Here is a 14,752-nt window from a genome sequence, read left to right as displayed (position 1 = left end):
CATTCCTTGGATTCAGAGAAGTTTAATAAGGGACAAATAGACTGTGGTTCATGGGGACACATATATAATGAGAGTCACAGAAGAAATGGGGAGAAAAATTATTTGAGAAAATAATGGTTGAAAACTGCACAAACCTGATGAAAACTATCAGAGTACATATCCGGAAAGCTGAGTAAATCCCAAGTAGGGATTGACATCTACACACATCATAGCCTCTGTTGTTCAACAAAGAGAAAATCTTGAAAGCAGCAAGGAGAAAATTACTCACCGGATAGAGGTGAGAATCATAAGGATTGAAGAAATAGAAGCCAGGTGAGGGATGGTTACCTTCAAAGTGCTCAAAACAAAACTGTCAAACAAGAATTCTATATTCAGAAAAATCACCCTTCAAAAATAAAGATGAAATAATTGGATCCACAAAGAGAAGTCATTTCAAGTAGACTTGCCCACAAGAAACTCTGCAGGAATTCCTTCAGGCTGAAGAAAAATGACACCAGACAGTAACTCAAATCCACAGAAAGAAATGAAAAACACTGAAAATGGTAAAATATGTAGATTGATAGAAAAAATGTAAGTAATTTTTTTCTCACGTCTTATCTTTTTTAAAAGATGCAAAGTTAGGAGTGCCTGGGTGGCTCAGTCAGTTAAGCTTCTGCCTTTGGGTCAGGCCCTGATCTCTCAGGGTCCTGGGATTGAGCCCAGAGTCAGGTTCCCTGCTGGGGGTGGGGGTGGGGTGTAGGAATCTGCTTCTCCTCCCTCTGCCTCTCCAACCCCACTCGTGTGTCTCTATCAAATAAATAAAATCTTTTTTTTAAAATTAAAAGGTGCAAAAGGTGCAAAGTTGTATAAGCCAAGAAGTATAACATTTTATTGTTGGGCTTATTCCATATAGATAGAATATATATCACAGTAATAATATAAAGGAGTGGGGAAAGAATGGAAGTCTCTTACAACAAAGATATTTATTTTATTTTGTCAGATTTAAGTGAGTATTAATCTGAAAAAAGACCATGGTAGGTTAAGATGCACACTATAAGAGCAATCACTAAGAAAATTTAAAAATAGTAAAAAAAAAAAAAAAAAGGTATCCTAAAGATATTTATTCAAATAAAAAAAGGAGGGGCCAGTAAGGAGGAACACAGGAAAGCAAAAGATAAAAGACTTATACCAAAAATGGCAAATGTAAATCCAAACCTATCAATGATTCCATTAAATGTAAATGTTCACAAAGGGTGGTAACAAGTACAATTAGGGTAGCTATCCCCAGGATAGCTTCATAGGAGCAGGTCCTAGACCAGGTACTTTAGATTGTTTGCTCTTAGAATCCTCATAATAGCCCCGTAGGGTGGGTAGTTCTCATTTCCACTTGAGGCAGGAGGAAACAAGGTAAAATAGGATTGAAGAACTTGCCCAGGGATGATAAAACAAGAAAACAGAAGAGCTTCTTGGTGTCAAAGTGACTCAGTGTGATAAACCTACACTCCTGTTAGTGAGGAAGTGAGTACAGACAGGCATGGGAGAGGACTCAGGGAGAGCAGAGCAGTGCTAGCCACTGTCCCGTAAATGCTTCCTGTGTTAACCCCTGTGGTCTTCACAGCAACACTTCAAGGCAGGTGGTGCTATTATTTTCTCTTTTTATAGGCAAAGAAACTGAGGCATGGGGAAATTGCCTTGTGCAAGGTCACATGAGAAATGGTAGAATGAAGCTTCAAACTGAGTAATCTAGCTGTAGAGCCTGCGTTGCTGTATTCTGTTGCCTCTTAATTAGTCACATTAGTTTCCCTCAACTCATTCATTAAATTACAGAGAAAATGGGCAAGAGGTAGCTCTGAAAAGGGAGCAGCCATTGGACAACAGAAACCCTAGGGTGGAGTGGGGTGGGATGGGGTGGGTTGGGAGGCAATGTACTGGTCATTCCTGCTTTAAGGTCATGATTAAAAAAAAATTGGTTTTTGAGCAAATCATGTAAATTTCAGATTGTTCATTCCAATTTGCACTTCTTCATTCAGGAGTAATTACTCTCAAGCTTCTTTCTTCTCCCCTACAGGGAATGGGATAAGGTTAGCCATTAGAAAGCTACTATTTTAAAGAACACCTCATATAATCTTCACAACCACTCTGTGAATTAGGTGTCACTGTAACCATCTTGTTGATGAGGAAGTGGAGGCTCTGACAAATTCATTGCCAAGGATCATAAACCTTGTATGTGGTAGAGCCGAGAAGTGAGGCCAGGTTGGCCTGCCTCAGATGTCCACACACTTCCTCCTGTGCCTGGGAGGAAGGAGCCTGGGAGGAAGATCATCAGAGTGATCTTCAGGATTCACTGCATCCCATCACCTTGATTTGAGGCAGTCAGTGGTAAGCCATTAGCAAGAAAGGAGTTTACAAAAAATAAGCCCATTATCATTCGTTTAATTTTTTATTTGAACATCAAATAGATTGAGAAAATTGTTTACAGGTGCTTGAGTATCCCACTGGATTCCTTACTTTTTAAAGGTGCAAAAGAGGTTTACAAGTGTGTTTCAGTAAACAAAGCAAGGCTGCAACAAAACAGAATCACATCAATAATAGTATGCATCAGCGAAAAGGCATATTAAACCATCAGACACGATTTGGCATGTAAGCCTTTTCCCATAAAACAAGAGCTCTACATTGAAGAATATGTTGTGCACAAAAAGCATTGTTTATAAGCTGTGAGAGAACATAAACTGGCATAATGTCACTTATTAATTCAAGTCTCTATGACCAATGACCTCTCTGTGAATGCAAAGGGGTCCACATCTCAGGCACCTGCTCATGGGGCTGTATGTTGTTTCCAGGGTACACAGCTTTGTACAAACACACTGAAGATGGGTTTGGAACATGGCAGCATTTACATATTTTAAAAATTCAGGCACATTTGGATGCAAAAAAAAAAAAAAAGAATAGAAATTTTTCTCAAATCTCTGAAAGACAGTGCAAAATTGAAGTGCCATAATAGAGGCAGCAGTTACTTAGAAAACAATTATAAACGACATAGAAAGAGGCCACACTCACTTTAATCCAAATGAAAAGGAGATGCAGTTAGAAAGAGAGAAATTACACTAGTAGTGAAAAGATGAATATTTGGGACCACAGTTTAATTCATTTGCTCCAGTTGAGAGTAAGTTTTCAGGGAGTTCACCTAGGAAGTGTGCAGTGTAATCTGGATCATCCTCCCAAGACTTGCACCACAGGGAAGCAGGATTGCCTCAGAAACTAGTATATGACTATCTGCCTTCCAAATAACTAGTTTCCCAAAGCAGATTTGCCTGTGAATATTAGATATTACTACAGTCCTAGTGATCATTCCCGGCATCCACAGTCCATCTCAGAGTGGGAAAGTATGAATAGGAAGGGATTTGAAATTGGTTTCTAAACCAACAGCCTAAATCAATGGCCATTTCAGTGTATAAGATTTTAATGCGAGAATACCTTAATGTGATCAAGAGTAAATTATCAGTAAGTCCCTTATTTGTTCAGTCCCCAAAAGGTATGGGATATGGCATGGTTAGATAGCCTTGCAAGGTTCATCGGAAAATCTAACCAATGACTGCCCTTCCTTAGGGGCTGGATTTTGCAACCTCTGTAGGGTCTTCTCTTTGGATGAACTAGCTTCTCTGATTGTTGCATGACAGCAATCCAGAATCGTTACCGCAAGCCGGGAGCTAGGCAATGGCCAAAAGAAACCCAGACCACTAGCTATTCCGTAGATTGTGCGGACGCTTGTTCTTCCATAGAATTCCAGCTGCCATTTTAGAAATGCTTGTCATTTGTAGTTCACAGGGCACAAGTGGAATATGGAACTCTGGTTCATACTCCAGGTGCCAGAACTGATCTGCCTCAAAATATTTCAAGGCTCTTATTACTGTATTTCCCAGTCTTGAAATTCCTGAACCTACTTCCCCACCCTACCCTAACCCCCCAGGTTGATTACGTCTTTCAAAACTTAAATTGCCTCAGAGTGGGGGAGGGGGGCGGAATTCAACATGTTCCCTACCCCCAACAGCAGTATCAGCTGCTAAGTGTCAGCTGTCCATTAGTGGCACTTCAAATAAGAATAAAAAGAGATATCTAAAATTATTTGAATTTTGCTGTGCTAACATTCCAACTATCTGGTGTTCTCTGCCCATTTCAAATGTAGTAGTATCTTTAACATGAATACAAACACATTAGATGAATAATGCAAAACCCTCCACTTCATTATTGTTTGGATTTAGCTGGTATTACATCATCTATAGTACTAGAATTTTTTTGTCTGTTTTTATTTTTTTAAAAGAAAATCTAAGTATAAACATTAAAAAGAACCCACTGACCCATTAGGTACTGTCCAAAAATATTACTACTGATATTTTGGTAAAGCAAAATTAGCTGCCCTGAATAATTTTCCTTTGCAGGCATAATCTCTGCTACATAAGATTGTCTATCGTTCGATATCCAACAATAGGCATCTAGATTAGTGCTATTTTGTCTACTGTGGATATAAAAGTTGATATGAAATGTGATCTTCATTAAAATGAATAATCACCAGGCCCTAGGCATCAATGACTGCATACATGACAAGGTAGCTATACAAAAAAACTAAATATCTTTTGTTGATTTTGCACATTTAACCCAGTCAAATTAAATCCAGAACGGAATTACTACATTCAATTGTCTGATAAACAAGCATTGTAATTTCAAAAAAAATATATATTATACTATATAAGGTGCTTCTTAAACAAAACAACAACAAAAGAATTATGTTCTAAACATATTCTTACTGCAGATACACAATATTGCCCCTAAATTCAGATGCGCATATATAAAAAAAAAAAACAAAACTTTTTTTTGGCCCTCCCAGGCTCCCAGTCCTTTGGTGATCACTTACTAAGTAATCAAAAATGAAAGAAATCCATTTTTTGAAACAGGCATCCCAAGAGAAGCCCTAGAAGCTTGGCTGGGTTGTTCGCTAACCCATCACTTCTCAATGGGGTTTGAGTTATAGACAATGAGGTCACCAGAGGAAACCAAACTCACTGAGAAGAAAGATAAACCATAGATGATCTGGAGAAGGAAAGGCCTAGGGAAGGCTGCCCTGTGGCTGGAGTGAGTCTTTCTTGTTTAGCCTATAGGTCAAAGGATTCCTATAGCCCAATTCTAATCTCGCTCTCTTGGCTTATGAAGTTTAATGAAATGAGCTTTGGGTAAAGTTTTTTCTCCAAGACCAAACCGTGGTTTTTGGATGAGCTCTAAACAACCAAGAGCAGGTAAAGTTTGACCAGATCCCAGGCAGCCTGAGTAGTGAGCCTCCTATCCTCACCCTCCAGCCTCACCTAACCACGTGCAGGGCCAGCTGTAGGAATGCAGCTGTCTTGTCTATTGCTGTTCCTTCCAATCATGGGGGCAAGAAGAGGAGGGCTGCCCATGGATCCCAGGGCTGCCCCACAGTGCACACAGGGCCTGCCAGGGCCACTCCTGTGTAAAGCTACAGCATGTGGCAGAGCCACGGTGAGCCTCTCAGTTTTAGTTTCCACCCTACTTTCCTCCTGTTCTCTAATATGTACAATAATTGTGCACGTTTACTATTTACCCAAGTGCCCTAGGGCTAACGATGTCACCAGGTACCCACTCATTTAAACTGCCCTTGGTCATATGCTGGGCACTATTACTAATTGACCTTCTGTGTCAGTTACACACCAGGAAGAACCAAGCAGAGCGCCCTCTGCTGGTAATTGTGAGACCACGCTAGAACAGGTTCTGAAGCTGATTTACAAGTCCTGCGGGGAAAGGGCTTTCTTTCATAAAATGAAAACAAAAAAACAAATACCAAGAATTTATCCCTTAAAAGGAAACTGGTATATGTGGAGGTGACTTAACTGGGATCAACTTGCTGTTTTCCATAGATCCATGGGAAGCAAGAATTAACTGGAACCCATGACCTGTACATAGTGTTCTCAAAAACCAGTGGAAGAGCTTTCAGCAAATCTGAAGGTGCAGTGTATTAAGTTGACAGAGTTTTGACAATTAGGGGACCTTCCTTCTCTGTGGGCATCTTGTATTCCTATAGGGCAAATGAAGAGACAATCACTGCATATTCAGCTCCAGCCATGCAACAGAGCAAAAGCTTTAAGGTATTACTTTAATAAAATGTTACATTACTACGGGAATACAAGATGATGCCATAATGAACCCTTGACCTAGCTTTCTCCAAGTCAGCAAATTAAAGGGGCCACTTTCAAGTCTTTCCTGTGGCTTTTTCTTAGATTTGTTAAAAAGTGCTTCACAGAGATGAAATGTCCACTCTCCAGGTCTGGGTCTCAACAAGTAGCTTAAATGCACAGTCACCTGAGTCCCAGCTCATAGACTGAGTTCCATCATGAAAAGCTATAGAATCCTCATGCTTAGTATTATAGCAAAGGGAGAGAGAGAGTGAAAGAATTTAGCCCTGGAATCCCTTTGGCTGTTCCCAAAAGAAGGCGTGCCACTAAGAACTGAGCAAGCAAACAAATGGCCACTCATATTAGAAAGCCATGGTGGTGGATGCATGCTGGAGTGTGCGCAGGAGCAGAACTCTGCTATTGTGATACATGACGTGGGTAAAATGGTACAGGGATTCTCAGGACCTTGGGGTAGCCTGGGAGCTCTCAGACTGTGGTAGGGAAATTCCCTGCCTCCTCGGTGATATAATACGTTTGCAAGGAATGTGATGAAGTTGGGCCCGTGGTGGCCAGCTGGCTCTGGTTTGTCTCCTCCATGGGCACACCCCCACGGCTGGCTGGGGCGTGCAGGCGGTGGGCATCCAGCATCTCCAGCAGCAGGTCGTAGAGAGGCACCACATTCTTGCACTTCATGTTGTACAGATGCTCCATGCCTTTGTTACTGTGGGTGGGAAGACACACAGAGGGACCACTTTAGAGTAGCGCAAGCCCTAGAGCTGCTGCGACCCCTCAGCAGGGACCAAAGTAAGGGAAACTCCAAAGACACCTCTAGGCCAACCTATCTCCCTGTTTAAAGAGCCATTTCAGGATTTGCTATACAAGTGATTTCCTTCCACTGATTCCAATAAGATTCTATTCCCCACTGTTAGCATTGTATCTAAAAAGAGAACAGAGGCCATATGGCCATGTAGGAGGGAGGTCTTTTTTTTTTTTTTTTTTAAGTATAAAAGTGGTTCAAGAACTTCCCTTCCTTCAGACTTTCCCCAGTGTTTTCCATTTAATCAGAATAAAATCTGAATTTCTTTCCATGCTCTCAAGGTCTAACTGATGTGGCTTCTGCCGACCTCTCAGGGCTCCTCCTGCCTCTCTCTGCTACCTCATACTCTTTAGCCATGCTGGGGGAAAAAAAAAAAAAAGAAACAAACAAAAACAGCTTTTTAAGAAAGAGCTTGAAGAAACTGGGCTCTTTACTACCAGATGCAAGTGTTTATACTTACTGTTCCTCTACTTGTGTGCTCTTTCCAGAGCCACATTCTCTGAAGGGCCTTTTGCTGCCACGGGTGGCAGTCACCTCAAGGTCCTGTGGTTTTTACCTGTCCTCTTGCATTTACTCTGTTTTCCTCCTGGCTCTAGGACAACCTGAAATTCCTCTCTGGATGAGTGCATGCTGGTTCTTGCCCCCAAGCACCCCTGGACCTGTGAGCCACACACGCACACGCACACACCAACATGCACCAGGCAAATTCCTGGAGACAGCGATCTGCCCAACCTGCCGGCCTTGACCCTCGCCATGTATGCAGTAGATGCTCAGAAAAATACGGGGCAAATGGACACAAGGAAATGTAGACAAATGTCATTTCTTCTTTTGACCACTGTCTTCCCCACCCCACCACCAATGGGAACAATACAGAACAACTCTTATCAAGCTTGAAATTTTTTAGAAAGAATCATGTATCATGAGTAGTCAGGACCAAGAGTATTATCCTGGAAAATATTTACATTTTTAATAGGGGAAAAGTCAGCCCAAGTTGGAGACATGCCAAGGAAACACAGCATCAAGCTATTCAGGTCTTACAACACCACAACCTAATTACATATCTAAGTGGTTTTTGTTTGTTTGTTTGTAATTTAAAATGCTGTTAATATTAAATGCTGGCTGGATCTCACACAGTCTTGCTCTTGCAACCTAACGAATCACATTTATAGTCACATGGAATCTGGTGTTAAGTTCTCTGAGTAACAACATATGGCTGGGTCAAACTTAATAAAACAGAGTTCTGTGATTTAGACTGGCTGTAACAAGGCACCAAAATATTATTTTGTGCATGGGTGCGCATGCGCACACGCACCCCAGGGAGAGAGAGAAAATGCTCAAAGCTTTCAACAGAATAGCAGTTTCTCTCCAGCTTTTCACACAAGTCAAACAGACTCTAGAGAGCTCTCTCGCTGCTGTTGCCCTTCACCACAGGTTGCCAATAAAACTACCAGAGCCCTATAAATTTAGTGCAGATATATTGGGGTATTAACTCAATAGGCTTGCTAATGCTGAAAGCAGTTGACGGATTTGAAAGTTCAGCAATTCCTACCAACAAATAAAAACCTTCATCTGCAATACGTGGTTTCTACGACATCTTTGAAAATTCCTAGCCCAGAGTAAAAGCTAACACAGCTCTTCAAGAGGAAGCTTACTCTCTAGCCAGGAAATTTGGTAGAGATTTGCTATTCTGACACATTCCCTGCCTCCCTTTTTATATTCATAAAAACATACACATGGGAAAGGATTGGAAAGTGTCCTCTGAATGCAGTTATCTACCCTACCTGGCCAAGGTGAGTCCTCCGTTTGTGATACCAGATATGTAGGCAATCCCCTGAGCACAGAAACGACAATCACTCTCTCTCAAACTTTGCCAAGTGGAAATCACCAACTGGGAATTTTGAATTCATGGGGTAGGGAAACTACACAAATAACTTATTCATCCATTCACTCACATGTTCATTCACTCAGCAATAATGTTGTGAGCCTATGCGACATAGCAGAGGTCGTCATATGTAGGACTGTGAAGGGATAGAAAGAAAGAAACATACATTTATTTTCTCAAGAAGCTATCAATTTTCAAAGATCTCTCCAGAGAGGGTGGCTCATGGGACTTTGATGGGACAAGCTTCTTGACACCTGATGCATAATCTCAAGGTTTGAAAGTCCCTTCAAAATTAAGCCAACCCTCCAGACACCACAGCCCTTCCCTCACAGCCACTAAGAAAAGAAATTTCGTTTTCATTCCTAGGGTCTGGGTGTAAACCCAAGGTCATACAGACTTCATCATGCATGGGTATCTGATCCCTAGTATCATCACTTCACCTCATTTTTATCGCCTTTTTGGAGTAAATAATCTTTTCTTTCTCCTTTTTCTCCACTTTCTTTTTTAAATTTTTTTTATTGGAGTTCTATTTGCCAACATATAGCATAACACCCAGTGCTCATCCCGCCAAGTGCCCCCCTCAGTGCTCATCACCCAGTCACCCTCCCCCCCCCACCTCCCCTTCCACTACCCCTTGTTCATTTCCCAGAGTTAGGAGTCTTTCATGTTCTGTCCCCCTCACTGATATTTTCACTCATTTTCTCTCCTTTCCCTTTATTCCCTTTCATTAATTTTTATTTTATTTTATTTTATTTTTTTAAAGGATTGTTCTTTTTTTTTAAATTTTTATTTACTTATGATAGTCACAGAGAGAGAGAGAGAGAGGCAGAGACACAGGCCGAGGGAGAAGCAGACTCCATGCACCGGGAGCCCGACGCGGGATTCGATCCCGGGTCTCCAGGATCGTGCCCTGGGCCAAAGGCAGGCGCCAAATCGCTGCGCCACCCAGGGATCCCTCATTAATTTTTATATTCCCCAAATGAATGAGACCATATAATGTTTGTCCTTCTCCGACTGACTTACTGCACTCAGCATAATACCCCCCAGTTCCATCCACATTGAAGCAAATGGTGGGTATTTGTCATTTCTAATGGCTGAGGAATATTCTACTTTCTTTATCTGTGCCCCGCAGGCTGAGTTCAGCCCTGGGCCAGCCACATTACATGACTGTTTGAAGTGGAGATGAGACCATTTTCTCCTTTTGGCACAGAAAGGCCCCGTTTCCTTTGCTAATACCCTTCCTTAACTCCTATACAAAATATTTATCGAGTAGTTATTATAAGCCAAGCCCTACTCAGTGGTACCGGGTACACAGATTATCCAAGATGGGTTGTGGTCACTGCCTCAGAGAGTTTATGGTCTAATTGGGTAGTGAGAAAAATAAAATGGGGCAGCAATCAGGAAGAACAGAATGCAAATCCCAACTGGATTAAGGATCAGGAGATGCTTCCTGAAAAGAATATCTAAGCCAAGATGGATTAGTTTACTGTTGACAAAAATGCATTCCTCAGGCCACATGCCCCTGATCTTGACTTTAGCCCTCATAGTGTGACTTGTTGGACAGTCAATGTGACTTAACTCAGAGATTAAAATGTACTTGCCCTTACAGGCTTGCTTTCTTGTACCTCTGCCATCACTATGAGAAGAGTATGTCCCAGTTAACCTGCGGGGGCGAGGAGGATAAAAAACACATGGCGCAGAGTCACCTGGCCAACCTGCAGGCCTGTGGGTTGCATCTCCCAGATAAGCCTGGGAGCAGCATCTCCCAGATGAACCTGGGCTCCATCAGCTGTCCCACAGATGTGGGAGTGAACCCAGGTGGGATGAACAGAGCTGCCAGCCAATCTGCATCCTGCTCATGACTCAAAGAACAATCATTTATGGCCAGAGCTCAGATCTCAGGAAGCTCTAGGGACTAGAGCACAGAAGTTCTATAAGCAAAATGAAGGGACTTATAGTTTAAAGGAATAGGAAGCTAATTCAGGGTCTTAAATAAAGGAATGACATGAGCAGATGTGGTATTAGATGGTCACTCTGGCTCTGGTGTGGAGAATGCATTAGAAGAGGTCAAGACTGAAGACAGGGAGGTGTGTTAGGTGGTCACTGCAGGAATCCAGAAGGAAATGGTGGCATGGATGAGGGGAGAGGGAATGAGGGGTGGCAAGAAGGGATCGGAGAGGAATGGAAACTGGACTGGAGGAACCAGTGTTGACTGAGAGGCTTAGGGACAGAAGTTCTCTCAGGGCTTCTACGTGTCTCTGACGGGAGTATGAAGTAGAAACCTTAACAGCTGCACCCAGTGCCTTCAGAGGATAAATGTCTTGCCTTGATCTAGGACAAAGTGAGTGGCCAAACGTCGCCATCCTCCCTCAACCTGCACACTGTGCACCTCTGCCCTGGTGGGACCTTGTTGTGCGGGCTTCAGACTGAGTGCAAATGGCACCTCCTTTCTGTAAGCTCTCTAACTAACGCCTGCCCCATGCCCTAGACTGATCTCATTCCTCCCTCCTCTGGCCTCCCCACAGCATTTATACACATGCCAGGAACTGTGCCAAGTGTGCTGTCTGCATTCAGGCCTCAGCACATTCTGGCCCATCTGTAACATGCTTGAGGGCTGGCGTTCATTATAGTGCTCCAGTGGGAACCCAAGACCGCCTCACCTCATGTGCCTGATGTGGGAGAGGATGAGGAGGAGCTGGGCCAGACGCCGGTGCTGCTGCTGCAGAGTGAGGCCTGCTTTGGCCATCAGATGGATCAAGGTGTCTGTGATCTTGTCTAAGATACGGTGGATATGGTCCTTCTCTTCCAGAGACTTCAGGGTGCTGGACAGAAATGTGTACACTCCTGAATGTGCAAGGAGACAATGAGAGAAATTCAAAGAGGATGAGGTCTAGAGATTCGCAGCATCCTTGGGCTATGCTACCCAGCCAGGATCTCCTCCCACCCCCTGCACAGCAATGGGGAAGCTTGGGACCCATTTGACCTAAGCAGCTCTACAAAATTCTCAATATACATGTCTGAGAGCGCTGAGGAACTCATTTGGCCTCCTGTGTTTGAGCCAATTTTTAGGATTTGACTGAAGATTCTCAGGAAGGGCGCTGTCAGCCTGGGGCTACCCCCTCTCTGCCAGGTCTGACACCCACACAAACTAGCCCATCCATGCTGACCAACCCTGCAAGAGAGGCATTACTATTTCTTTTCTCATGAGGAAACTGAAGGGCAGAGAGATGCATTAACTTGCTAATAAAAGTCCTCAGGACAAAGCAGAGCTGGGAAAGAAGCCCCACGTGCTGACTCCACATGTGGTCATGATCATGGAGTCTCTCAGGAGACATATGACACTTGGTAAGATGCACAGGGAGTGAGGATGACTTGCAAAGGGATTGACAAGTCATTTTTCCAGGGAGGATCTAATGTGCTGTTACGTTTCAGGTCAGGCGTAGGGCATTTTCATCCTCAGCTGAAAGGTTTATGAGGGAGGGGGTAGAGAGGCCCCTGGGAACTGCTGTTTTTCACTGCCAGGCATGTTTGGTTCAGTGGCGGTTTTTTTCTCCCACTCTTGCCTTTCTTCTGGTAATCGACCTACTTCCTGGGCCATGAGCAGACTCAGGACAGAAATTAGACAATCAAGTCACTCGATTCTTTGGGACAGTATTAACCCTGGGCTAGACAATCAGAGCTTTTCTGGGACTGTATATGGAAGTTGTAAGAAATTCTTCCCTCTAGGTTGCTGAGTTTGGAGGGTGAGAGTATGGGACCTTCTAGTAGCGGCCTCTTCCCTGCTCACAGGCTGCTCCACCTGCAGAATTCAGCCGAGCCACGGTAAGCAGAGGGTGCTAGGTACATGGTAGTGGGGCACAGGGGGGACGTCTGGATCCAGCAACAAGGTCCTACTCTTACATTGTTTTCCTTTGACCTTGGAACTTTCACAGTATCCTTTCTAACACACATGAATCCAAAAATTCCTTTTACTTAAGAAAGTGTGAGTTGGGTTTCTGTCACTTATAACTAAAAGAATCTGACTTTTTTTTTTTTTTTTTGAATCTGACTATTTGACTGAGTTGTGAACTCAGCCCGAGGACCAGAGGAAGCTGAGTGATAAAGAGGTGGGAGGGTGCATTAGTCTTGTCTTGGGACCACAAGGGTGGATTTCCTATCAAGTGAACACTCCAGAAATAAGCTCCATTCTGCCTAATTATACCATCTTCTAGGGAGCAGATGATGCTGTATTTTTCTCCAGATGAGAAAAATACATGTATTCAGCAATATTTTTTTCAGTCTTGCCTTTATTCAGCCCACTGGCCCTCTGCTTTTTTTTTTAATAAATTTATTTTTTATTGCTGTTCAATTTGCCAACATATAGAATAACACCCAGTGCTCATCCCATCAAGTGCCCACCTCAGTGCCCGTCACCCAGTCACCCCCAACCCCCACCCACCCCCCCTTCCACCACCCCTATCGTTTGTTTCCCAGAGTTAGGAGTCTCTCATGTTCTGTCTCCCTTTCTGATGTTTCCCACTCATTTTTTCTCCTTTCCCCTTTATTCTCTTTCACTATTTTTTATATTCCCCAAATGAATGAAACCATGTAATGTTTGTCCTTCTCCGATTGACTTAATTCACTCAGCATAATACCCTCCAGTTCCATCCACGTTGAAGCAAATGGTGGATATTTGTCGTTTCTAATGGCTGAGTAATATTCCATTGTATACATAAACCACATCTTCTTTATCCATTCATCTTTCGATGGACACCGAGGCTCCTTCCACAGTTTGGCTATTGTGGACATTGCTTAACGTCAGGGTACAGGTGTCCTGGCGTTTCACTGCATCTGTATCTTTGGGGTAAATCCCCAGCAGTGCAATTGCTGGGTTGTAGGGCAGGTCTATTTTTAACTCTTTGAGGAACCTCCACACAGTTTTCCAGAGTGGCTGCACCAGTTCACATTCCCACCAACAGTGTAAGAGGGTTCCCTTTTCTCCGCATCCCCTCCAACATTTGTGGTTTCCTGCCTTGTTAATTTGCCCCATTCTCACTGGTGTGAGGTGGTATCTCATTGTGGTTCTGATTTGTATTTCCCTGATGGCAAGTGATGCAGAGCATTTTCTCATATGCATGTTGGCCATGTCTATGTCTTCCTCTGTGAGATTTCTGTTCATGTCTTTTGCCCATTTCATGATTGGATTGTTTGTTTCTTTGCTGTTGAGTTGAATAAGTTCTTTGTAGATCTTGGAAACTAGCCCTTTATCTGATATGTCATTTGCAAATATCTTCTCCCATTCTGTAGGTTGTCTTTGAGTTTTGTTGACTGTATCCTTTGCTGTGCAAAAGCTTCTTATCTTGATGAAGTCCCAATAGTTCATTTTTGCTTTTGTTTCTTTTGCCTTCGTGGATGTATCTTGCAAGAAGTTACTGTGGCCGAGTTCAAAAAGGGTGTTGCCTGTGTTCTCCTCTAGGATTTTGATGGAATCTTGTCTCACATTTAGATCTTTCATCCATTTTGAGTTTATCTTTGTGTATGGTGCAAGAGAGTGGTCTAGTTTCATTCTTCTGCATGTGGCTGTCCAATTTTCCCAGCACCATTTATTGAAGAGACTGTCCTTTTTCCAGTGGATAGTCTTTCCTCCTTTGTTGAATAGTAGTTGACCATAAAGTTGAGGGTCCACTTCTGGATTCTCTATTCTGTTCCATTGATCTGTGTGTCTGTTTTTGTCACTGGCCCTCTCCTAAAGAGACTTCTCCCTCCCCTCCGGTTCCTCACTGGTACCTTCAAGTTAAGGCCCCCAAGTCTATTAATCCCTGCCCCTGTACTGGTAATGTGGTGACAAGTTACTGCTCGCACTGCACCCGTAGGCTGGAGATGGAGAAAGCACCTCCACAGTGGAATCCATAGTAA

The 14,752-nt window shown here is 43.0% G+C and overlaps 1 protein-coding gene across 2 annotated transcripts in view; it reads right to left on the bottom strand.

Annotated features, from left to right (window-relative positions):
• Positions 1–2,406: 2,406 nt before the first annotated feature.
• Positions 2,407–14,752, bottom strand: part of ESR1 (estrogen receptor 1) — a 277,313-nt gene continuing 264,967 nt past the window's right edge. For both annotated transcript variants that reach the window (XM_077896962.1, XM_077896956.1), the window contains exons 8-9: positions 11,518–11,701; positions 2,407–6,879 (exon numbers count right to left, since the gene is read on the bottom strand). In XM_077896962.1, coding sequence (XP_077753088.1) covers positions 6,645–6,879; positions 11,518–11,701 — 419 coding nt within the window. In that variant the 3' untranslated portion in view covers positions 2,407–6,644. The remainder of the gene's footprint in view (positions 6,880–11,517; positions 11,702–14,752) is intronic.

Source organism: Canis aureus, chromosome 1, assembly GCF_053574225.1.
Source record: "Canis aureus isolate CA01 chromosome 1, VMU_Caureus_v.1.0, whole genome shotgun sequence".
NCBI lineage: Eukaryota > Metazoa > Chordata > Mammalia > Carnivora > Canidae > Canis > Canis aureus.
The sequence above is the reverse complement of the archived record's forward strand: the minus strand, read 5'-3'. Positions and strand labels throughout refer to the sequence as shown.